At 39.7% G+C, this 26,598-nt stretch overlaps 1 protein-coding gene across 10 annotated transcripts in view; it reads right to left on the reverse strand.

Annotated features, from left to right (window-relative positions):
- The window catches only part of DAPK1 (death associated protein kinase 1), a 122,777-nt gene that overhangs the window by 33,875 nt on the left and 62,304 nt on the right, over positions 1–26,598 (reverse strand). For 9 of the 10 annotated variants that reach the window (XM_037901746.2, XM_043546420.1, XM_037901747.2 and 6 more), the window contains exons 4-14: positions 20,454–20,592; positions 18,772–18,901; positions 18,422–18,470; positions 18,308–18,334; positions 17,674–17,826; positions 17,479–17,524; positions 13,193–13,282; positions 11,376–11,468; positions 7,420–7,539; positions 2,040–2,138; positions 1,177–1,275 (exon numbers count right to left, since the gene is read on the reverse strand). In XM_037901746.2, coding sequence (XP_037757674.1) covers positions 1,177–1,275; positions 2,040–2,138; positions 7,420–7,539; positions 11,376–11,468; positions 13,193–13,282; positions 17,479–17,524; positions 17,674–17,826; positions 18,308–18,334; positions 18,422–18,470; positions 18,772–18,901; positions 20,454–20,592 — 1,045 coding nt within the window. Of the gene's footprint in view, positions 1–1,176; positions 1,276–2,039; positions 2,139–7,419; positions 7,540–11,375; positions 11,469–13,192; positions 13,283–17,478; positions 17,525–17,673; positions 17,827–18,307; positions 18,335–18,421; positions 18,471–18,771; positions 18,902–19,317; positions 19,425–20,453; positions 20,593–26,598 lie in introns of those variants that run through there. The other variant, XM_027818388.3, reaches the window with a different exon arrangement.

Here is a 26,598-nt window from a genome sequence, read left to right on the forward strand (position 1 = left end):
TCCCAATAAAAACACCATCACTACAAGACTACAAAACTAGCTATATTATTATTGTCACTTGACTTACAAAGACAGTCTTTGATACAAGGCAAAGCTGAGGACTTCTTCCTCAACAACTAGATCAGTCTCACTGATGAAGGATTTACCTACACTGCAATCAAAGGTGTGACCAGCTCAGGAACCTAGGGATCTAGGAAGTAGGCCAGCCCGGGCTAGGGTTAGGGTTGAAGTAGGTTAGTTTCCCTGCCATAGGGTTAATGTTCTGGGAGATCGGTCTCCCGAGTTGAAGGTCGGGCTTCTGGGAGATAAGTGTCCACAAGTCAGGGTTAAGGTTCTAGGAGGTAGGCTTCCCCAGGATAGGGTTAGGGTTCTGGTTCTGAAAGGTAAGCCTCTCTCAGCTAAGGTTAGGATTGTAGAAGATAGGTCTCCATGAGTTAAGATTAGGGTTCTAGGCAGTAGGACTCCCTGCTGTAGGCTTAGCACTGTAAGAGGTGGCTCTTTCACAGACAAAGGTTAGGTTTCTAGGACCTAGGCCTTCCTGGGCTAGGGTTAGATTTGCAGGAGGTTGGCCGGTCCAGGCTAGGGCTAGGTTTCTAACACTAAGCACTCTGCAGGGTAGGTTTAGGTTTCAAAGTAGACGTCACCAGGCTAGGGTTCAAGGCGGTGGGACTCCCCAGGCAAGGGTTAGGTTTCCAAGAGTAGGCCTCCCTGGGTTAGGATTATGGTTCTGGGGTAGGCCTCATTTGGCTAGGCTTAGGCTTAGGGTTCTAGTACTAAGGTCTCCCAGGATTAGGGTTGCAGGAGGTAAGCCTGCCCAAGCTAGGGTTAGGGATCTAAAAGGCAGGCGGGCCAAGGCTAGGGTTAGGGTTAGGGCTCTAGCACTAAGTGCTTGGTAGGATAGGTTTATTTCCAGGAAGCAGGTGTTACCAGGCTAGGGCTAGGGGTGCAGAGGGTGTGCCTCCCCAGACAAGGGTTGCGGGAGGTAGGCTTCCTGGGCTAAGGGAAGTTCCTATGAGTTAGGTCTCCCACTGCTAGGATTAGGATTGAAGGACGTAATCTAGCTAGCATGGCGAAAAGTAACAGTAAACTGCCTGTCATACCCTAAAATACAGTTAATTGTTCATAAAAATATACTCTCAGCATTTAAGTTGACAATGAAAAGAGTTTTTTCCTTACCTTATCCTTAACATCCAAAGGGCATTTACTCTCACAGAGAAATTTCAGAGTTTGTACATGACCATGTCGAGAAGCCCAGTAGACTGCATTAGACCCAGCCTGTTCAAAATATTGTATTATAAAAGTAATGAACAAAAACATTGCACTTCAGGATATTCACTAGGCTATAACTTTGTGCGCGCGTGAACACACACACACACACACACGTATGTGCTGAACAACAGGAGGCTCATCCACAGCCAAAGCAAGCCAAAGAAACAATAAGACCAAGAAAACCTCCACAAGTTTTCCAGACAAGCCAGGACTAGAGCTTTCATCAAAACCTTGAGATTTTGGGACTTCATGTCGGTTGAACAAGAGTTAATATCAAATTATCTTAACATCCCCATATTCTCTTAAAAGATAGTTTGCCAAGCTGCTGGGGGTGGGAGGAAGAATCACCGAACAACACTTCAAGGAGAAAATAAATACTTTCCCAAATACTTTAAGTCAATAAATAGTGATTTAACAAGTTAGTGGCTCAGGCAACTTGAGCCAAAGCCACCACATAACACTTTTTCAAGAAGTATAAATGTTTTTCACAAAGGATCCCCATTATAGCTTTTGTGTTTTAATAGGAATGACAGCTCAAGTAATTAAGCAATACATTTATCATTCTGTAGAGGTTTGTGAAAAGCGCTCTGGCTAATTTGGTGTAAGAGAAATATGAAACTAATTCGATAAAGACACTTTCTAAAGTAGAAACAACCTTTTACGATTAATAACTTGAAATATTTTACTACATTAGCTGCAATAAAACCCACTAATATGATAGGAAACTCACTAGTACCAACTAAAATTGTTATACAAAATAGAATCCTGACCTTATCCTGAATATCAATACGGGATCCTCGCTTTATGAGTAACTGAAGCATCTGAATGTTTCCACAGCCAGCAGCAATTAGCAGTGGAGGTGTTCCATGCTGAAAACAAAGAATAAAAAAGGGAAAAATATTGTCTTTTGAGAGATTTGGATGTGGAGGGGAAAGAATGCTGAAATAGCAACTGGACTTACAAATTTACAAAGGAACGACTGATTTTCCATATTATTGAGAGAAAGCCACGTTTAGATAAATGGTCTACAGGGAATAATTTACGAACATGGGCCAGCGTTTTCAAATTAGGGTGCCTAAAATTAGGCTCTAAATCTATATTTATGACCTAAATAAACACAGCCTCATTTTCAAATGAGTTGGGCACCTGAAGTTCTCTTCTATTTAGGCTCCTAAATAAGGTTTTAGAAGTCTGAATATAAGCAGTGGGCACACTATTTTAGAGATGCGTGCCATCTTCCTTCCTGCCTTATCTGGCAATTTCATGTGACTGCACCAAGGAAACAGACCAGAGAGATAACAAATGATCTTTAAGATTTTTTTGGTAATGAAATCATGTAAAAAAATCAACCCATCTCAGAAAACAGCTGAACAATACACATCATACAACACTACCTATTAGGGCTGTCAGTTAATCGCAATCAACTGACACCATTAACTAAAAAAAATTTACAAAATCACAATTAATCTCAGATTTAATCGCATTGTTAAACAATAGAATGCCAACTGAAATTTGTTAAATATTTTTGGATGTTTTTCTACATTTTCAAATATATTGCTTTCAATTACAACATAGAATACAACTGTACACTGCTCACTTTATTATTTTTATTACAAATATTTGCACTGTAAAAATGATAAAAGAAATAGTATTTTTCAATTCACCTCATAAAAGTACTGTAGTGCAATCTCTATCAGGAAAGTGCAATTTACAAATGTCGATTTTTTTTTTGTTACATAACTGCACTCAAAACCAAAACAATGCAAAACTTTAGAGCCTACAAGTCCACTCAGTCCTACTTCTTGTTCAGACAATTGCTAAGAAAAACAAGTTTGTTTACATTTACAGGAGACAATGCTGCCCACTTCTTATTTACAATGTCACCAGAAAGTGAGAACAGGTGTTTGTAGGACACTTTGGTACCTTGCGTTGCAAGGTATTTACATGCCAGATATGTTAAACGTTCGTATGTTCCTTCATGCTTCAGCCACCATTCCAGAAGACATGCTTCCATGCTGACGATGCTTGTTAAAAAATAATGCATTAATGAAATTTGTGACGGAACTCCTCGGGCAGTTCATAGAATTGTACGTCTCCGGCTCTGTTTTACCTGCATTCTGCCATATATTTCATGTTATAACAGTCTCAGATGATGACTGAGCACATGTTCATTTTAAGAACAATTTTGCTGCAGACATGACAAAATGCAAAGAAGATACCAATGTGAGATTTCTAAAGATAGCTACAGCACTCGACCCAAGGTTTAAGAATCTGAAGTGCCTTCCAAAATCTGAGGGGGATGAGGTGTGAACTCACTGCTTTGGATTGTTATCGAGCAGAACCCGTCATCAGCATGGACGCATGTCCTCTGGAACAGTGGTTGAAGCATGATGGGACATATGAATCTTTAGAGCATCTAGCACGTAAATATCTTACGACAAGTGGACTTGTAGGCTCTAAAGTTTTACATTATTTTATTTTTGAATGCAGTTATTTTAGTACATAATTCTACATTTGTAAGTTCAACTATCATGATAAATTGATTGCACAACATTACTTGTATTAGGTGAACTGAAAAAACACTATTTCTTTTGTTTTTTACAGTGCAAATATTTGTAATAAAAAATATAAAGTGAGCACCGTATACTTGGTATTTTGCATTATAATTGAAATCAATATATTTGAAAACGCAGAAAACATCCAAAATATTTAAATAAATGGTATTCTATTATTGTTTAACAGTGTGATTAATCAGGATTAATTTTAATCGCGTGACTACCCTACTACCTATATCATATTTTCTGTTTCCTCTTTCTGTAGCCTGGGCTATTTCCTTTTTTTTTTTTTTTTAAATAGTCTTACAAACCCAATTTTGGCAAGTGAACTATCCAAACATACTCAATTTTAAAAAGTCTGTTCAAAGAGGAAGAACTGATGCCCTGAATCTGGCATTCAAAGGGAACATTTTAAATGCAGGTATCTTGACCTACACAAAGAAACAGTTCCTAGCAAAAGCAAAGGCTGATTCCAAGAATAACACATGCTAGGAGATAAACAGCTCCAAGGTGTGCACTGGAAACATGAATGTGAGTAAATATATTACATCATCATTATATGGCTGTTAAAAATAGTGTTACAAAAGTTTTCTTGTGTAATTTATTCGGATATGCACTAAACCATCTTTAATCTTGCTCTCAATCCTGCAATACTCTACTGTAGTCTTAAATAAATAAAGCTATCAAATGAATAGTTGGATTTCACAGCCCCTGCAAATCCTCTTGCTTGCTCCGACCTAATATTCACTCCCTTTCCCTTCAAACACATCTCCTCCACACCAACACATACATTAAAGCCAGTGGTATCCAGGCTGTCTCCTTTCCCACCCACACCACACCAAGGACACATGATATCCGTCCCACCCCACCCTACCTCCTCTATCAAATCACTGAATTGTAAGACTGGAAGGGACCTCAATAGGTCATCTAGTCCAGTCCCCTAGCATTGAGGTAGGGCTGTGTATTATACAGACCATCCCTGACAGAGGTGTGTCTAACCTGTTCTTAAAATGGAGACTCCAGAACCTCTCCCTAAGTAATCTGCGCCAGCGCTTAACTACCCTGACAGTTACGAAGTTTTTCCCAATGTCCAACCTAAACCTCCCTTGCTGCAATTTAAGCTCATTACTTCTTGTCCTGTCCTCACTGATTAAGGAGAACAATTTATCACCCTCCTCTTTATAACAACCTTTTACATACTTGAAGACTTATGTCCACCCTCAGACTTCTCTTCTCCACACTAAACAAACCTATTTTTTTCAATCTTTTCTCATAGGTCATGTTTTCTAGACCTTTAATCATTTTTGTTGCTCTTCTTTGGACTTTCAAATTTGTCCACATCTTTCCCGAAGCATGGTGCCCAAAACTGGACACAGTACCCTCGTTTAAGCTTCTATCAGTGCTCAATAGAGTAGGAGAATTACTTCTTGTGTCTTTCTGGCAACACTCCTATAATAGATCCCTGAACGATGTTCACTTTTTTGCAACAGTATTACATTGTTGACTCATATTTAATGTGATCCACTATAGCCTCCAGTTCCTTTTCTGCAGCACTGCTTCTTAGGCATTCATTTCCATTTTGTATTTGTATTCTTTCCTAAGTATAGTATTTTGCATTTGTCTTCACAGACTTTCATCTTATTTAATTCAGACCATTTCACCAGTTTGTCAAGATCATTTTGAATTCTAATCCTGTCCTCCAAAGCACTTTCAACTCCTTCCAGTTTGCAAACTTTATAAGTGTACTCTCCATGCCATTATCCAAATCATTTAGGGGGGAGGGATAGCTCAGTGGTTTGAGAATTGGCCTGCTAAACCCAGGGTTGTGAGTTCAATCCTTGAGGGGGCCATTGAGGGATCTGGGGCAAAAACTGGGAATTGGTCCTGCTTTGAGCAGGGGGTTGGACTAGGTGACCTCCTGAGGTCCCTTCCAACCCTGATATTCTATGATTTATGAATATATTGAATAGGACCAGACACAGGACAGATCCCTGCAGGACCTCACTCGATATTGCCCTTCCGGCTCAATTGTGAACCACTGATAACTACTCTAAGTACGGTACTCCAACCAGTTGTGCACCCACCTTATAGTAAGTTCGTTTAGGCTATATTTCTCTAGTTTGTTTATGCGAAAGTCATGTGAGACCATATCAAAAGCCTTATTAAAGTCAAGATATACCACATGTTTTCCCCATGTCCACACGGCTTTCTACCCTGTCAAAGAAGGATATTAGGTTGGTTTGACATGGCTTGTTCCTGACAAATCCCTGCTGTTACTTATCAGCTTATTATCTTCTAGGTGCTTACACTGATTGATTATTTGCTCCATTATTTTTCTGGATATTGAAGTTAAGCTGACTAGTCTGTAATTCCCTGGGTGGTTGTCCTTATTCCTCTTTTCATAGATGGGCAAATACAGTACCTTTTTTCAGTCCTCTGGTATTTCTCCTGTCCTCTACAAATTCTTAAAGATAATCACTAATGGCTCAGATTGCTCTCCAGCCAGTTCCTTAAGAATTCTAGGATGTATTTCATCAGGCCCTGCTGACTTTAAAATATCTAACTTGTCTAAGTAATTCTGAACTTATTCTTTTCCTGTTTTAGCCTCAGATCTTACCCTATTTACACTGATGTTCACTATGTTAGTCATCTAAATCATTGCTAACTTTTTTTGGTGAAAACAAATAAAGGCATTTAACACTTTGGCCTTTGCTATGTTTTCTGTTATTGTCTTTCCCTCCTCATTGAGTAATCAGCCTGTCCTTGGTCTTTCTCTTGCTTCGCATGTATTTGTAAAACGTTTTCTTGTTACCCTTTATGTCCCTAGGCTAGTTTAATCCCATTTTGTGCCTTGGCCTTTCTAATTTTGTCCCTACATGCTTGTGGTATTTTTATATTCATTCCTTGTAATTTGATCTAGTTCTCACTTTTTGTAGGACACTTTTTTCCCCCCAGTTTCAGGTCATTGAAGATCTCCTGGTTAAGCCAGTGTGGCCTCTTACTATATTTCCAATGCATAGCTACAGCAAGTGCTGCAAACACACACATACCCATTGAAAAAGGTACAGCAGGAGCTCTTCTCTCATCCTGTAGCCCATTGCACTCACAAAGGGCAGGCTCCTGCCAATGTCCTGCACACAGGTTCATGCACACCTGCATGTTCTCCTGTGATGTTGGTATGGAAAGGGGGAAGGTTTTGATTGGAAAATGAAGTAAATAACACTCCTTTCCCTGAATCCACCCCCACCCCACCAATTTCCATCATGATTTAAAATATTTGTGGTTATATTTAATTGCAAGTTTGAGAGATTTTTCTTTTTATTACCAAAACTTAAATTTTGTGCTGATTTTCAAGCAACAGTACTCTTTACATTTCAGAGGCCTAGGAAAAATATTATGGCATCCATATCCAGACAGTTTCAGAGGAATGAACAACGAACTCCTAACATAACTTTTCATAGGACAGCTTACAAGCCATTTAACCATTAGTCTTATTTCAAATATTACATTTCTATTTTATAGCCACATCACTCCATACAAGAACAAACAGATATCTGGCCTTCCCACTTGTTGCAGCACAGACCTAACACCATACCTTGTTGGGTTGATTGACATCGTAATTAGTCAGAGATCCCAGGAGATGCTGTAGTCCAGGAACGTTGTCATCATTGATGGCATGAATGATGGCTTTCATCACAAATGAATCCTCCTCATCCTCATAGTTAACAAGGAAATAGAAAAAAAATCATCATTAGCTTTCAAAATAATAATAGTAAAAAAACAAAAACAAAAAATCCCCCAGCACCTGTCAGGATAAGGAAAGAAAATTGCATTTTCAAAGCACCATACAGCCATTTAGCTGCAAGAATGGAAAACTTATTCACAAGAGTCACGCTGCTAAAATGTAGGAACACTACTTGGAAAATTTACCCTAATAAGATGTGCATTTTTTCCACATCTATACACATTATTTACTGCGTGAGATTCCAGAGAAGTCTTTTTCTACCACATTGTTTCCTTACTGGAATTTTCTATGTATCATCTAAATGGAGAGCTGTATAAAGTAAAGCTGAAGATGCAAGGTGTGATAGGAACTTGTTAAAAAAATGCATCTAAAACAACAATATAAGATACAGGTACAAACCTTGTACTTCCCAAGGACGATCTGTGTTCTCCATGAGTAAGTCAGCAAAAAGTCACAGAAAAGAAAATCATGTAGCCTGATTTTTGAATCACTCTAATTTCCTTATCCTGAGTTTATTAGTGTTTTAAACACTAGCACTTGCCTGCAATCCTCCTCCCTGCTAAAGAGTTGGTGTGACATATCTTAAATGGTGATTCAGTGTTAAAGTATAGCAATAGGAGCGGGAGTAGTATGGGTGAGAGAACAAATAGCACAAAAGTAGAACGATAAGAAAAGGAAAGTGGAAGTGAGAACATGACTTGCACAGGAGGGAAACTGGGAGGATAAAATGGGTAAGAAAGAAGTCTCTGCAGAATTTTTGATTTTTAAGACTATTAATGCACAGCAAAAAGTATGTTTATGTTCTAATGCATTAATGTTTAAGCTTTACTGATCACAGGGTATTTCCTAAAGACTGCATTAAAACCTGAAGAGCAAGCTAAAAAGAGAAAGCTTCTGGATTTACAAGCTTCTAACTATAGCTCCCAAGGGCTTAAACCTAAAAGGCATACACCTGCATAAACTGAAAGGAAGCTTGTTTGGCATAGGGTCTAATGTACTCTCTGGGCCCATCCTGCAAGGTCAATGGGAGAGGAGGGTGCTCAACATCTCTCAAGGTACGTAAACATTGAAATTGGGAGGTGCGACTGCAGCTTGTGTAGACATTCCAGAGCTAGCTTTCATCTAGCTAGCTAGTTCAAGTACCAATATAGCACTATAACTGCAGCAACAGCGGTGGTGGCATGGGCTAGCTTCCTGAGTAGAAGCCTGGGTACATACTCAAGTAGCTAGCCCATGCCCCCACAGCTACACTGCTATTGTCATCCAAGCTCCTTTGATCTAACTAGATCAAAGCTAGTTCAGGTATGTCTACCCATGCTGCCGTCACATCTCCTGATTTCAATGTAGACATATCCAGACTTACACTTGCAGATTGACCTTTATGTCTTTAAAAATCCCTGTTATAGTCAGAGTATAAAAAAAAAATCGATTAATTAAAAATGGCCTCCTGTCTGCATTTCACTTATTGATATTGCTGTCAACCATAGAACTTGTGTGTAATTAGAAGTTTGCCCTTTCTGAATCATCCTGTTATTCTTGACTAATTCAGAAGGTCAAGCACACCAGTCCAGTGGAGAACGGGAGGAATAGTTGCTATGGTAATAAATCAGGGTGTTGCAACCACCACATTAGAGAATCATAAGCACATTTGTTTGCATTTCTATAACATTCTTCATCTTGAACTTCCTCACAAGTTATACAGACACACTGCTGATATGCAGCTGCTAGCTACACCTGAAGTTGGAATGCAGGAATCAGGTAGCACAACTAAACACATGACAGTAAGTAAGAAGGGTAATTTTGTGAAAGGACTCTAGGGCAAGCCTATCCTCTATGCCATTTAAGAGTACTCAGAATTGCCCTCCAGTGTGTTCAGTCATAGCCAGATGATAGACACGACACACAGCAAACACAAGGTGTCATTCAAAAAAATGTACTGACAAGAGTAGAACTCAACACATCTACCTCGGATGAATGAAGGGGAATATATCTACTGGTTGCTTTTGCTATCTTACTGCGCAGTTACACCCTGTCTAGCCCCATTATGCTAACTCCAGTTGGAGCCACTTGGACCTACCACTATCACTAATTAATAATGCACAAACAGGTGCACAGAAGTTTTTTCCCCCCCAACCCCGCCAATGAACAGCTGTGCTATAACTTGAAGCTCTAGAGCAGAGGTGGGCAAACTATGGCCCGCGGGCCACATCTGGCCCTCCAGCTGATTTAATCCAGCCCTCGAGCTCCCACTGGGGAGCAGGGTCTGGGGCTTGCCTTCCGGTACTCCAGCCAGGAATGGGGTTGGGGGTCGCGCTGTGCTCCATTTAGGGGTAGCCAGCGGGATCCGCGTGCTGGGAACTGCAGGAAGTTGCAGGGGCGGTGCTTGTGGACAGGCCAGCGTGCGGAACCGCCTGGCCATGCCTCCACATAGGAGCCCGGGGGGAGGGAAGGGGGAAACGGACGACGACATGCCACTGCTTCCGGGAGCTGCTTGAGGTAAGTGCTGCCCGGATCCTGCACCCCTCAGCCCCTCCTGCACCCCAATCCCCTGCCCCAGCCCAGAGCCCCTTCCTTCCCCCGCCGAGTCCCAGCCCTGAGCCCCCTCCTGCACCCCCAACCCCTCATCCCCAGCCCCACCCCAGAGCCTGCACCCCCAACTGGAGCTCTCACCCCAACCCCCTGCCCCAGCCCGGAGCCCCCTCCTGCACCTTGAACTCCTCATTTCTGGCCCCACCCCCACCCCGAACCCTCACCCCCCCACCATGTGCCCCAACCCCCTGCCCCAGCCCTAATCCCCCTCCTGCCCTGTGCCTTGGTCCCAGCCCGTAGCACCCTCCTACATCCCAAATCCCTCATCTCCAGCCCCACCCCCGCACACCAATCTCTTGCCCGGAGCACCTGAACTCCTCATTTCTGGCACCCCCCCCAGAGCCCTCACGTCCATCCTGCACTCCAACCCCAATTTCATGAGCATTCATGGCCCGCCATACAATTTCCATATCCAGATGTGGCCCTCGGGCCAAAAAGTTTTGCCCATACCTGCTCTAGAGTATGTATCTCATTCATTTTTTCATTCTATCTGCCCTAACACAAAGGTCATTCCATAACTCTATTAGTACAAGGGACAATTCCTTCTTACACCTTGAAAACTAAGGAACCCTACAGATTTCTGTGGTGTCCTGACTGAGACCTACAGATCTCCTAACTGTAAGGCATGCTAAGCAATTGTGCCTTTACTGTGGTGAGCCCCCAGGTGCTCCTTAACACCCATCCCCCACCTTTACATCTGACTGCTTTACTTATTCAAATTTGGCTACTGCTTGCTCATAATTATTTCCTTTCCCTCACATGTTTTCCTGAAACATTTACACTGTAGAAGCACCTACTTTTTAAAAAATTCCTTTTAAATATTCTAAGCTTTTTTACTAAAAAAAAAAAATAAATAAAAATGGTTTATAGCATACAGTACCCTGAGCAACTCAACCTGCAAATGCTCAGTACATCTGTTTTATAATTACTATGGTGTGAAAGTTTCTCATGAATCAAACTACAACAACATGATAAATAAATTCGAACCTAAAGTTATTGGACTCAATGCAGAAGTTAGTGAAGATAATTCTATAGTCTGTTATGCAGGAGGTCAGAATAAGTGATCATAATGGACCCTTCTGGCCTAAAACTTCATGAATCTATCTCTTGCCATATCAGAAATAATATCCTATATACACATTTTAAAATATTTCAGTATTCATGTTGTTATATGTCAAAGTATTTAAAGCAGTAAACCAATAAAAACATATGCTTACCAGAGTATCATCACTCCTAGCAACACTCATGTTACTTCTGGATAAGAAGGATCTTGATAATCTTTGGCACAACGAAATTAAGCGTACTGATTGCTTTTTAAAAAGAAGAAGAGCTATTTTTACTTAAAATATCAAATAGAACATTTGTGATAGGAAGATATTTCTTTTAAAACAAACTATCATCACAGAAAAGAAAAATTGTGTTTTAAACACATAAAAGTGGAAAGAATTTTTGATATATCAGGTTTTTCCACTGTGTATACTGTTTACTCATTGGGTTTCATCTGTACTGGTAATAAAACAGACTTGTCTGTTTCAGTAGAACACCAATGGGTAGCAAACATTGGATTTAAACATTTTTCTATGCAAACAAACAAAAAAAGTTACTTGTACTAAATTCCCCTTGCTCAGGCCATACATTTCATGAAAATACTTCTACAAATGGATTTCCTCATTTTAAAATGTGCACACATACACAATTTAATTTGGACCTAAATTACCTGATAGTGTTCCTTTAAATATTACATTATACAAAAGGATGAAGATGTCTATACACTGCTTCTTCTTAGACACCAGAGAAGACTGACATTTCTCATGCAATTTAAGCTTTACAAGCACACTTGATCCCACCTAAACCAGACACTGAATCTTGGCAAATAGATTCTGAGGCCAGATATTTAGTATTTTTTTCTATTGCCTAAGCTAGAGAGAAAAATCCTATTTCTTGACCTCTATTCCAAAGAAGGAACTTCTCTTTTATAATTCATGCATCCCATTGCTGACTCTCGCTTAACTCTGGTATCATGGTACATAGATTTCTTCTGCTACACCCCTTCCTTTCCTTGCTTCAAGTGCAGGTCTCTCAGTATGTGTGGTGAAGAAGTGAAGTTCTCTCCTTTGCTGATTCTACTCCTTACACCTACCCATACTCTGCCAATTCCACACCCAGTTTCGGTTCAGAAGCGAGGCTCACGTAAGTCTTTCAAGGTGCAGAGCCTTAGACTGTAATCTCTGTGGGGCAGGAACTAAATTTTTGCTCCCCCCTCCCACTTTTGACCAACTCCAGTTGTTTCCTGTTCATTTTTTTTTTTTTTTTTAAGACTAGCCTCTTTGCATATTTACACTGCCATGCACACCTATAACATTTGCCATGGCATTAGAGTCATACAAATAAATACAATAAAATATAAATGGTTTTCAAATTGTAAATATGCTCTCTTGTTATTTGACTGTCTTGATAATATATAAAAACAGAGGGGTAGCCATGTTAGTCTGGATCTGTAAAAGCGGCGAAGAGTCCTGTGGCACCTTATAGACTAACAGACATATTGGAGCATAAGCTTTCGTGGGTGAATACCCACTTCGTCGGATGCATGTATTCACCCACGAAAGCTTATGCTCCAATACGTCTGTTAGTCTATAAGGTGCCACAGGACTCTTTGCCGCTTATATAAAAACAGTTTATATAAAATGAAGACAGCTCAATGTACAATAATTTAAGTATTTATACTCAGTTCAGTAATGAATAGAATTTCTCTTTAGCTTTTTACACTACATCCCCACAACCACAGCATCTAAGTGCCTACAAATGTACTCCAAGTCAACACAAGAAGCGGGTTCTCCTTCCTCTTCCCCCATGCTGCAAAGACTTTGATTGGTACGAAAATGTATTTTCTGTTTTTAATGAAGTTTCAGCTTGTAAACTTCATCTGAGCAAAAAAGCAATACAATTAACAATATTTCACTTGTGTTTACCCTGAGAAGAGAATGACATTACATTCATCACCAGCTTTATGAAGACTTGCTAAATAACTTACTTTCCATTTTCTTCGTGCTGCAAACTTTTTGAATTTCTCCATATTTACTGCAGATGCTTTTCTGCTAAGGGCTTGTTGGGTATCCTTAGGCTATGAGGAAAAGAGGCACAAAAGGATATTTTTAAATATCCCCCAATTATGCTACTGCTTTCACAAAATCATCTTCCTGCTGTACAATTTTAACTCCAACTAAACAATTATCTGAGGTTGCAAAGACAGTAAAGTCCACAGTATTGTAGTAAAGCATACAAAAAGGCACCATTCTAATATGCAAGACCTAGCAGAGAGTACAGTCAGTATCCTTGAAGAAAACAGCAGGCATTCCAGGAAGCCACACCTGTAGAAATTTCATGTGTTCCAAAGAGTTAGAGTCTCTATGCACATAAATCATCCCTCTTTTTTCCTTAAGGTGTAGTTTAAAAAACTCCCCAAACCCTAAGTTCCACCTCATTGTGTCGTAAAGACAGTTTATGAATACAGTGCTGGCTAGAGGCATACACAAACAATTGTACAACCTTATTCATACCAGAGAGGCATTAAATTGTCACCTCTAAACATTAATTACAAGTATCAGTATAGTTAACTATTTTGCTGCTGACTGCCTTAGCAGAAACATCCAGCTAATGAGTTTAGTCAGAGTAGCTGACTGCTCTATTAATTTGAAAGATCTTTCCAGAGTAATAAGGTAGCAAGTTTCAAAAGAAAGTTAACTGTTTTGTAAACCATTTGTTTTTTTTAATCTTTAACCTAGGACTTCTATCTCTCGGGCAGAGACCCCTCCCCGATCCTGGTGTACCAGCAAAGACCTGTTTTCTGTAAGGATTTCCTGATTGATTATAAATGCAGTCCAGGTTTTGTTCTGCTTTCAGGATAATCAATTTGGTATCCAACATCTCCCATTTCATTTCACTAGTTTACAAGTCAAGACCCAGCTACAACTGCAATGGGCTCCAGTGCCACATGCCACCTCTCAGGGATTACCTATATGACAATTTAATGTGCGGCAAGCTGGTGTGTGAATCTACAGCCCTCTTGCTGGCAGCACACTAAGTGGCCAGTGGACCCTGCTGCCATGAACTAAAAGTTTCATAGTGTGCTTTAGGTCAACGTGTACTACAGAACTTTTAGTGTGTGGCAGCAGGGTCCACTGGCCACTTAGTGCACAGCAGGCTAATGCGCTGTAGATTTACACTTCAGTCGGCACTCCATACAGACAAGCTCTCAGAGCGAACACTGAGCACCAACCCCCAGATGAGTGCATCCTTGTATTAAGTCAGGGGTGGCCAACCTGAGCCTGAGAAGGAGCCAGCATTTACCAATGTACATTGCCAAAGAGTCGCAGTAACAGGTCAGAAGCCCCCGATCCACTCCCCAGCACCTCCTGCCCGCCGGCAGCCCCCATCAATCAGCACCTACTCTCCCCTCCCCCTGCAATCAGCTGTTTCACATGTGCAGGAGGCTATAGGGGGGAGGAGTGAGGGCATGGCAGGCTCAGGGGAAGGGGCAAGGGCCTTGGGGGAAAGGGTGGAGTGGGGGCAGGGCTTGGGGCAGAGCAAGGGGATGAGCAGTGAGCACCCCCCAGCACATTAGAAAGTTAGCATCTATAGCTCCAACCCCGGAATCCGTGCCTAGGTAAGGAGCCACATATTAACCTCTGAAAAGCCACATGCGGCTCCAGAGCTACAGGTTGGCCACCCCTGCATTAAGTGATCTGGCATGCTCTGTGATTAGGAAGGCCCCAAATACCAGTGTACAATCTAGCTTAACAGGAAGATGTGGCTGGGCTCATATGGAACAGGGGTACTAGATTGTTATATTTTTAAATAGGGGGCAAATGGTGGCAGGAGAACGAGATATCTAGAAAAATCAGGGTGTTCAGGCTATCAGACTAACTTCTTCTCTTGTGCCAGGAGCTGGAAAACGTGAACAAGAGTAACTACATTAATATAAAACTGCTTAAGTACAATTTCAATCAGCTTAAGTGTGTGTACATTTAGAGTTCCTATTAGTGTAACTAAACTGAGTTAGTTACTCTATCTAAAACAGGGTGACATTTTTCAGCAGTTTTTTGCCACATAATGCAGATTTGGGTTAACAAAGCCATTTTGCAAAATCATATTGATTTTGGCTGTTTTCGTCAAAACTCTTTCAGAAATCTCAAACTGAAATGTTTCAATTTTTTGGGTTATAGTCCCCAAAGAGACTTAACTGCCACTCACAGAACTGTGGTGGTATGGAGGTGGCCACCTTATACCCAATATCCCAGTGGTTGGAGCACTCATCGGCTCTTTTGGAGGTTTGAATCCCCACTCTGAAGCAGGGATTTGAACCAAGGACTCCCTACTCCCAGGTGAGTGCACTAACACCTGAACTATAGAGTATTCTGGGGTGTCTGTCTCACAATCTCTCCTGTTGAAGCTGTTTCACATTAAATAAACAATTAAGTGTTTCTTTGGGGCTGGGGGAGAGAATGACTCTATAGTCTGGTAGTTAGGGCCCTCAGCTGGGAGACACCAATATTCCAGTCCCTGGTCCAATGAATATGTAATAATTTATACAAAGTAGAATATCTTTTAATAGGAGATACTGAGAGACACCCTCCCCCCAACAGTTAATACTTTAGTGATTAGGGCACTCACCTGGGATGGGTGAGACCTGAGCTCAAGTCCCTGCACCAGAGTGGGGATTCAAACCCGCATCTTCCACATCCTAGGTATAAAGGAGGCAACACCACCACCTTGCTTTTGTGAATGTCCCTTTGTGAATCTAGCCCTTTACTGCCAAAATTCCTTTGCTTTATTAAATAAAAGGGGTCAAATGCCCAAAATGGAAACAAAATGTTTAGTTTCAGGTTGAACAAAACATTTTGTTCAATCCCAAACTATTTTGTTTTGAAACTGCCAGGGACCTGAAAAAAAAATGGTTATTTGCACAGCTCTAACTCTAGAGCAAAAAAATCAGTAATAAACCAACTATTGAAGGGTAGTTATACTGTGAAGAAACTTTGTAAGAACATCTCAGAGAAGTTCCATGATTCTGGTTCAATGATTTGCAGATGAAATGCATATAGTTAACAAACAGAGATTTTCTTCCCCTCCCCTGTCAGCCTTGCAAACTCAACCAAGTACCTTGAGAACCAAGCTGCTTCTTGTACATCATCATGACCCACCATAAAAGTTCTGCAAGCCAGAATATGTTCTTAGTGACATTTCCATCATTCCACTGCTTTTACTGGCTTTGCATAGGTATAAACTGACTGGAACTTAATGCATTATTATTGATTGTGCATAAAAAGGAACAGAATCCAGCTGACTTCCAATTAGGAGTGCTGGCTCTGCAGGGCTAATAGCAGTATGCACTTATTTTGTCCCTCTTCATTTAATTCACAAAAGGAAGTAGACAGGACGGAATTTATGCAGGGAACAGATCTAGTGAACAAAGTGCAATTTTTACTCGTCCTTCAGAGCACAACTGAATTTTAATAAGATCTAACAGATTATTATACAGCAGTGTGCTGGATGAGGCTCCCAGGAGTTCCTTGTCGAAATTATGTCACCAGTGAATGTTGGGATGATTGATGAAGTTAGGTCCTCTCTGGATACTGCTAAATGAAGTCTTCCAGAGATGACAAGTGGCAGGGCAAGGAACAATTTTATTTTAATTTTTCAAAACCACACTCTTAGAAATGGGCCAGATTGCACCAAGTGGCCTGTATGATCAAAAAAGGCCAGATGCCCTATTCTCCCCCTTGTGACCTAGATCTCTCTCTCCCCTGTGGAAAAGATGACACTATATCTTAGAAAACCCTACTCAAGACAAGTATTAATTGGGAAAGAAGTGGATCAGTCCCAGCAGTTCTCTTCTCAGCCCAATTAGGGAGCGAGGAAGAGACATGGCTCTCCTTAACTCAGTCATCATTTAGCCACACTTAAATAGAGATTTGAAAAGGTTAGGAAGAGGGAGAAACTGGATTTGATTCAGAAAATGTATCTTTGTTGGTACACTCTTTCCTGAACATGTGTGTCTCCCTGACCAAACAAAAAACTGTCATCTGAATAATGGGCTACAGTACTTGCCCATAACTACCACGTACAGAACATAACTTAATTAAGTCTATAGCCAATACGCAGCATCCTTCCATTTAGCTTTGCAAACAGCAATATTTATTAAGTGGGAACACCACTTTATGCTTTCTAGTTTTCATGAAGTAGTTGAATAAGCATAAGTATACATACCAGAGAATGATAAACAAAAGAGAATATAAAGTGATTTCCTTATACACTAACCTTGATCCAGGGATGCTGCAAGCTATCCAGAATTGTCATTCTTTTCCTTTAAATGGGAGAAAAAAAATACTCCTATTACTTTGTTGACTCTAGCAGATCATATTTGACTAACAAGCACAAATACAGAATACAAATTGAACCAGGATATGTAATTCAGGATACCACAGCAGAAACACAGGAACAGAAGTAACTCACTTTGGATCCTTAACTAGAAGTCTTCTTATAAAATCTTTAGCTAGGGCACTGGTATTACTGAAGAATTCTTCCTCAAAGTCATAATTCACAGCAGATACGTTTGCTAATGTTTCTTGTTTTGTTTCTCCAAGAAATGGTGATGCACCACTTAGGCTGTTAAAAGTAAGATTGGACACAGTACATATTATATGCTACATGCCATTTTATCCCTGCAAGATCTGACAAGGAAGTGCAAAAAAAAGAGGCTTTCTGCTTTTAGAGTTCAGACGTATCTTAAAGATGATGATCTGACAAAGACAAAAGCTGTGATTTAACTTCAGAGAATTAAAATTAATGTCACTTTGGAACACTGCCTAATCATCTAAACAAGGCTTCCATCCCACTATCTCAGCATTGACTCTTAGCTATTCTTTTAACAATTATGCTATAGCTTTTTTTATTATTCAACTTCAATTAGGTGAAAATCATGTAGAATCAATGCAGTTTAGTTAAGTGGCCATATGCTATGTATATGTCTTATTGACATCAAAAATACACCAAACAATTGAAAGCCAAGAGGACAGAATCAGAACATAATGTTAGAACAAAAAAATTAAATGTTCCCAAAGAATGATTTATGGATTTTGATACTTACAGAATGTAAGTTATTACACCGATGCTCCTGGAGAGAGAGAGAGGGAAAGAGTCAGAACAATAATACAATATATAATAATGACAACTACCATCTCAGAATGGTTCATTAACTTACCACATATCTGCCTCAAGACCAAGGGGTTCGTAGTTTACTATTTCAGGAGCTAAGAGAGAATGAATAGTATGTGAAGTACATAAGCAAACAAAGATGCAAACAGCAGTTTTATTTAATTCTGACACCTTAAAAACACTGATTTATAACCTGCAATGTTATTATAACAGAAAATCTTTTACAATGATACAACCAAGTTACTGCTAAGGAATATGGTGTACTTTACAAAATCTCAAAATGTCATTTACTGCACACAAATTCTTTAAATCATAGCTAAGTTGAGACATGCCATATGCACAATTTCATAGGCTTAAGGAAAAGAAAACAATATATAAGGCATAACCTATACTCACCAACAAACTCTGGTGTTCCAAAGATATTTTTAAACTCATTTCCAAAGTCAATTTTGTGTGATAAGCCAAAGTCAATAATCTTGATGCGGGGCTTTGGTACATTTCTATCCAGCAGCATTATGTTTTCAGGCTTTCAAAACAAAAACCAACAAACAAAAAAGATTTCACAATATGCACAGGCTACAAGGCTACTAATGTGCTCGTTAGTTAAATATGCATTTCAGTCTCTTGGCCTTGTCTTAAAAATATACGTGTTCCCTAGAGAAGCCACATTAGCTAAAACATGCTAATCCAAGTTAAAATCCTAAAGTGAAACCCTGGCTCCATTAAAGTCAATGGCAAAATGCTCATTGATTTCTGTGGTGACAGGATTTTACCTTCAGTGTAGACACTGCAGTTGTAGGTTAAACAAGTGTTAGCTGGTTGAGGTAAAAAAAATTAAAATTGGCTCTCCTCTACCTGGGACAGCTAACATGTTAAAACTACAACTTCCTCTGATATACTAGGATTTTAACATGCGTTAGCTAGCACATGTTAAAAATTCACCTTTGTTTCCATAGTGTAGACATGGCCATTATCTTCAGGAGGACTTCAGCACCTCTTTAAATACCTTCCTTGAATTGAGAGGCCTTCCTGATTTGGGGCCTATATACCTCCACAATCCAAAATCAAGAAGAAATATCAAAATGCTCAACACTTGAAAATATTGATGACTATGAAAAGAAAAAGCTAGTAAAATGATATTAAAAAGAATTCAACATATTAATGGAGTTCACATATGCAAAAATACATAGACACTTCTCACATAATATTGCTTTTCTCTTTTCACTGACAAGTTGATCTGAAACAGTCTTTTCACTTTCTGGAAATTGCTACTTGCTTCACAACCATCCCTGATAGTAAATAATTTTGTCGTCTTGTTTCGGTTTAAGGAAATGCAGATCTTCTGAGTGAGCATTAGATACATGGAATGCAAACAGACAGAAGAACTTTCCAGTTCAGAATGTTGCATCAAAATTAGAATAGGGTAAAAATTTTTGTTGGAAACTTTTTTTTTTTTTGGGGGGGGGGGGGGGGAAGGGGGGGATACAAATTTGACATAAAAATTTTTGCAAATGTGTGTCGGTTTTGCCAAATTGTTCATGTAGAAAAAACACAATTTTTTGGGGAAAAAAGTCATAGCATTTCGTGTCAACGTTTTTTTATTTGAAATGACCTATTTTGAAATTTCCTTAAATTTTATTTTAAAATAGTAAAAAATTGCTTGAAATTTAAATGAGATGTTTTCTTTGACCTTAAATTATTTGTTCTTCTGATTTTTCAAAATTGCCAGTGAACTGAAAAATTGATTATTTGCACAGCTCTAATCAAGGCCACATCCACACTACATACAATTCCTAACCTGACATAGGTTTCAAGATCATTCTTGAAAACTGTTTCCAGGATATTGTTTTGTGGGTAACTCCCAGTCTGTGTAAATGCGGGAAAAGCATTTTTTGCTTTTTAAATTAAAGACGGTTGGAAACAATTACTATTCAGCTGAGTTCTCTCCCTTATCTACATAGGCTGGCAACCACATTTTCAAGATGTGATCTGTATTACAACTGGAGATTTTTTTTGGTAGCGTAATTGGGACTTTAAGGGGGTTGCTTACAGTACCCCAAATTATCTGTCCAACATACCTTGAGATCAAAATGGGCAATTTGCAGAGAGTGGAGATAGTAAACACCATTAAGGATTTGTTTGAGAAATTCTGTGGCCTCCTCCTCAGTCAGAGATTCCTTTTCAGCTAAAAAATCAAAGAGCTCTCCACCTGCAACACTGAGAGAAGAGGTGCGGGGGTTATTGGCAAGAACATTTTAGCTTATTGATTTTTGTAGTTTAACTGTTCTCACAGCCATCTTATAAAGCATCCAGCAGCTCTTAATGACATTCATATCAAAACAGAACACGACAATTTACATAATTTAATACCTACAAAATCAGTAAGACTTTTTTCCCCTCCTCCTGAGAATACAATGGAGAGATTTTAACAAGAAGTTGTGCTGGCTTATATAGCTTAAATTAGAATACCCCATAAATGTGTACCCATCTTCACAGAAGTCAAAATTCAATGTTAAGTTAAGGAAATATATTTGAACACATGTAACTGCTGGAATAGATAGAAACTAAACTATGTTTTAACATACACTAGCAGCAAAATGCTATGGACAATAATAGATGATTTTTAGGATTAGAAGGTATCAAGATCAGGGTTTATTCAATCTGCAGTTAGCAGCAGCCCCAACATGCTTTATTTGTGCTCAGAGCATTCCAAAACACATTCCAATCCTTGATTTAATCTAGTGCCTTAATCATTCATACTAAAACTGAACTCAAAACATGCCAAGCACTTTCTACAGAGGAAGACAGAGTTCCTGTCCTCAAGGGCATACCATCTGAAGTGAGAGTTTTAGGTATGTCAGCAGAAAGACGACAAAGGTCAGAAAGGATGTGTAGGAAACCGCAGCAAGATTTGGACACAGCTTGGATATGAGAGAAGAGGGAAAGTAAGGAGTTGAAGATAATCTTCTTGTCATTTGAGGTAGGAGCCTGATCAACAGGGATTGATGGTGATGTGCTTAGTGACTGAGAAGGGGGAGGCAAGATAAGGACTTGAATTCTGTTTTTTTACCTATTAATGTATCTGAACACCATATTAAAAAAGTCTCCAAATTTCTCTCAGTTTGGGGATTCAAACTGAGACCATTGGTTGATCTGGGCACCTCTTGAATCTTAAAAATCATGTCATTAGAAATATACTGGAACCCTCAAAAGTTCTTTTATTTTTCACTCCTTCGCATAGTGATTTTCAACAGTCTGAAATTCAAAATTACAGCTTAAGGACAATATTTGAGATGCACAGAAGCATTGGTATTAATTCTGTCCACTAGCGTGATCTTAAAATTTGATCAAGATTTGAAGTTTTGATAATTAAAAATAGGATTCATATACAACAATAGCTTTATAATCAGTGTAAGTTTTTGAAAATACATTTGACTTGCTCTACTAGGTCTGTAAGGTGCCACAAGTACTCCTTTTCTTTCTACTAGGTCTATTTTTCATGAGACAACTTTCAGCATTGTAATGCAAATTTCATACAAAGTGTATCTTAATGAGTCCTTACTGCTTGCATCAAGATGGGTGGAAAACAAGTCTTTTTTTAAGTGACACTTTCTTCCCAATAATAATGATAATAATAAAGAATAAAGGAAACTATAATAATTAAATACAAAAATTAAAGACTATAAGGGAAGGTGATCAGGTTTAACTCCCTTTGTTAGTACAGTAGTATAAAAATGAAATACCTACAAATTAAACATGGCTCATTATTTTGCCCGACATCAGTTGAGAAGACCTTACGAGCATGCATGCACATGCGTACACACACACACACTCACTCTGTCAGCTATTTATTGAATATTTCAGAGATTCCCTTAAGATATGGTCCATAATCTACAGCCACAGCTCTTTCTGGTGGTCCAGGGAAAGGTGGCTGATCACATGTTGCTGGCTTTCCTCCTCATCTAGTGTTACTGATTTGTACTAAGAGATCGCTAAAAATATTATTAGGAAATTAGTTTATATATTTGTCAATGTGAGTGTTTCTTGTAGTTGCCACAGGGATAAGAGAGTAATGAGGAATGGAAAGGGAGACATTCACGAGACAATCTCTCTTACAGGCTAGATCAGGGGTTCTCAAACTTCATTGCACCGCGATCCCCTTCTGACAACAAAAATTACTACATGACCCCAGGAGGAGGGGCCAAAGCCTGAGCTGCACCACGCTGAGCTGGGGGGGGGGGGGGGCAAAGCTGAGGCCCAAAGACTTCAGCCCCAGGCAGGGGGCTGGTAACCTGAGCCCCACCACCCAGTACTGAAGCCTCAGGCTTCAGCTTTGACCACAGGTGGTAGGGTTTGGGCCTCAGCAAGTCTAAGCCAGCCCTGGTGACCCCATTAAAACGGGGTCCCAACCCACAGTTTGAGAACCACTAGGCTAGACCATATCTTTAGAGAGAGTGTTTAAGGACCCCTGGGCTATTTTCACATACCTTCCTTGAGTAATAGGCACCGGTGGGTGCTCTGGGGCCCAAGCATCCATGGAAAAAAAACCAGGAGGTGCTCAGCACCCACCAGCCACAGTGGTTCCTCTCCAGGGCTTACGGCCCGATCAGCTGTTTGGCGGAGGGCTGCTGGGAGGCACTTGGCGGAGAGAAGGGAGTCATGGGCGGATAGGCCTTGGGGAGGGAGCAGGGGTGGAAGAGGTGGGAACGAGCCTTCCAGTATGGGCAGACAGACATGCACTTTGAGCTAAATCAGTGGCACGTCTGCAACAGCATGGGCTAGGGCTAGCCACCTGAGTACAATCCCACTCCAAGCCCCTGGGTATAGAGTCAGGTGGCTAGCCCGGGCCGCTGCAGCCACACTGCTATTTTTAGTGTGCTAGCTTAAGCACAGCTAGCATGTGTCTGTCTACTCACGCTAAAAAGTGCCCTCCCAGCTGTAGTGGAGATGTACGCATAGTCTTCTATCATAAATATGAGGGAAATATTTAGGAACACACTAACAACTTCCACCAATGTTTGCTTGCATTGGAGTGCCACTTGGTCTCCTCTACAGTCTCATCTTTAAAGGTGAAACTAAACAGTGTCAATTCCCATTGCAATTCTTCAGCACGTGGCCCCAACCCAGTAAAGCACTTAAGTACGTGCTTAACTTCAAGCACGTGAGTAGTCACAATGAAGTCAGGAGGCAGAGGGCAACACAGCACACCATCACCTAAAACTGACCTCCCCACTTCCTCTTTCAGATTCCTTACAAACCAAACTGGTTAGTTTTAGCTTCATTACGATGCCCTAGCATGCATCATGTTGAGCTGAAGCCAGTTAACGTGATTTAGGAGAACTGAAAGGTAAATAAAAAGGGTTTGCTTTGAAGTTGCAATGTGATTAATGTCCCTATTAGGCTCACTAACCTGGACCGTTCAGCACATTTTACTCAAGCAGATGGAATTTTAAGATTTTACTTTTAGTTCACCTGTAAGTAAGAAGAATTGCTGTAAGTATCCACAGAGGTTCATGAAGCTAGAGCTCAGCAGCGTGACAGTGACTGGATAAAAATTGCTTCCTGAAGCTGGTACAGATCATTTATCAGGCACTGTATTTTGGTCTTTTTATACAGACTCTCAGAGCTTCTGTACACAGTATTTACACAATGCCTGCAATATATTCTCTGCTCATTTTCTCTTTTTTCCTAGCTGCTGATTGAAGTTACTGGATAAATTCAGAGTTGCTCATTTGTACGCTAACAACTCCGATTAGCAGAATGTGTGTGACTGCTATCCACAGACTCTACACAATGACAATTCAGATTAACAGGGTAACTAAATTAAATTCAAGTCACACCTAATTTCTATTACTGTTAAAATAAACTACAAAATCTTCTCACCTTTATAGTCACCCTAACACAATGACTTTCCTTGAAGCACTATACTTTTCTTCATTCCTACATAAAACCTTTCAGTTTACACATAATACAAGAATATGCAGAGCATATTATGAAAGCAGAACACATTAGGTGCAGTTATATATTTCTATGAATTCCTGTAATGCAGTGTTTTGTATTATATTATATCCAAGCACCAAACCATTTTTATATTAACCCTGCATTCTAGAATGTTTTGTGCAACCATTTTCACATGTTCATAGCAAAGTCAACATCTACTACTTCCTTTGGGCTTTCCCACAATTTGTGTGAATAAAATTAATTAACAGTAACTGGGCTATTACAAAAGATATTTCTATAAACATTTATTGGTACAAGCATTGCCTGACCTTCCAACAGAATATTAAAAGTGAATTGTACAGATGTGTTTACATCAGGCAGGTTCTCCCTGTGGGAAAGGAATTGTATTGCACCTCTGGAGAACAAATAACTATGGATAATGTTTTTACAAGTTATCAGGCCTCCTTAACTATGATATGGGACTAATCACCAGCTCCCACAGGATATCATTATGGATCCTAAACATGGAGCTTGGAACCAATTAACTTTCAAAACTAGTGGCATCAACTCCTAAGCCATGTGCCATGCTGCTCATACTCCAAAATGAATTACATAATTAAAAGGTTTTAGAGTAGCAGCCGTGTTAGTCTGTATTCGCAAAAAGAAAAGGAGAACTTGTGGCACCTTAGAGATGAACAAATTTATTAGAGCATAAGCTTTCGTGAGCTACAGCTCACTTCACTGGCTATCCGATGAAGTGAGCTGTAGCTCACGAAAGCTTATGCTCTAATAAATTTGTTCGTCTCTAAGGTGCCACAAGTACTCCTTTTCTTTTAATTAAAAGGATCATCTGAGGATTTATGGTATGATGAAAAATAAATGTATTTGAAGAAACTTTAATTTTAAGCCCAATAGGTTTAAAAACAATCAAAGCTGCTTAGAATTGGAAATGGGGAGTGAATCAGGAAAGTTAGAAAAAATTCTTAAGCTGGTTGGGGCATTTTTTCAGGAGACTCAATTTCATAATTTTTCTGGAATCGTACCAATCTGGGGATACGCCAGTGTTAGAAAAAGAGTTCTGACCCAACAGATTTCCTTAGCTTGTTCCGTCGGCCTGTCTGATAGCAAAAATGTTTCTTCTAGGCTGTCCATAGTTGGAGAAGTCTCAGGTAACTCCTTGTTTCATTTTAGAATGGAAATCTTCATCCCAACACTATGACAAAATATCTCGACCTCTGCTTTATTGTACCTTCTAGATTCCTACATTGACTATTTCAGAGCAACCTTCTTGCGCTGTGCTGTTGTTAAGACAAAAAGCCCCTTCCTTTGATAAAACAGATTAATGATGGACAGAAAGTAAAAAGGTTACAATTTAAACAACGTTTTGAAGAAACATGGGAATTCATTGTTTTTGTTAAGTAACGCAGCAATTCCATTATAAAGTAGAACTGGTCCCTATTCTTGTGTTCAGCTTCCAAAAGCGATTAAGCGAGCTTGACTAGTTGTGTCCTATAAATATTTATTTACACACACACACACTCCAACTAATAAGGTTGCTACTTAACAGCAACTACTTACACCATCAAACAGCCCAGGTTCCAAAAAACACACCTAAACTGCACATTGGTGTTACCAATGGCTGTCGTCACACTCCCTCGTATCAGGTGTGCGAACATAAATGCTGGTCAACAATTCCAGATGCTTCCATAACCTACAAACATTAACTCATAATAGGTATGCAAGAGTTCTAAGGGGAGAGTTCATCACTACCATTTTCATTCTTTCAAAATTAGATACAAAGCCACTCAAGAGCACTCTCTGCCTTAATAAAAACCTCATGGTGAAACAATTAAAGGCAGCCGACAGTTACAGCCACCATGACTTTTTTTTTAAGCTTCATCTAAGGCCAAGACAAGCCCAGTACCATGAAGTTTCAGAGAGTCTGAAGAACTGGATGAGCTAGGTGAACTTCAGGCTGCTGGCTGTAAGCTAATTCCTTACCTCTCATGATTAGTACTAGATGAAACAGGAATATAATGGGTCCACTACTAGTTGAGACTGCTAACTCAAGTAAGCAGTTACTGAAATCATCAGTATTCCTGAACATTGCATTTTTGATACTTTTTAGGATAAGTAACTGAAATAATGGTAAGAAGGTGACAACTTTCTCTCCGTTCAAGAGGAAGAGTTTTATATGAAATCAGAAGTGCACGTATATGTAAAAAAGTAGCTGTCACTAAAATGTCTGAAGTCATCTTATTCCCCACCATAAGAAATTATTTC

Source organism: Chelonia mydas, chromosome 5, assembly GCF_015237465.2.
Source record: "Chelonia mydas isolate rCheMyd1 chromosome 5, rCheMyd1.pri.v2, whole genome shotgun sequence".
In the NCBI taxonomy this organism is placed as follows: Eukaryota; Metazoa; Chordata; order Testudines; family Cheloniidae; genus Chelonia; species Chelonia mydas.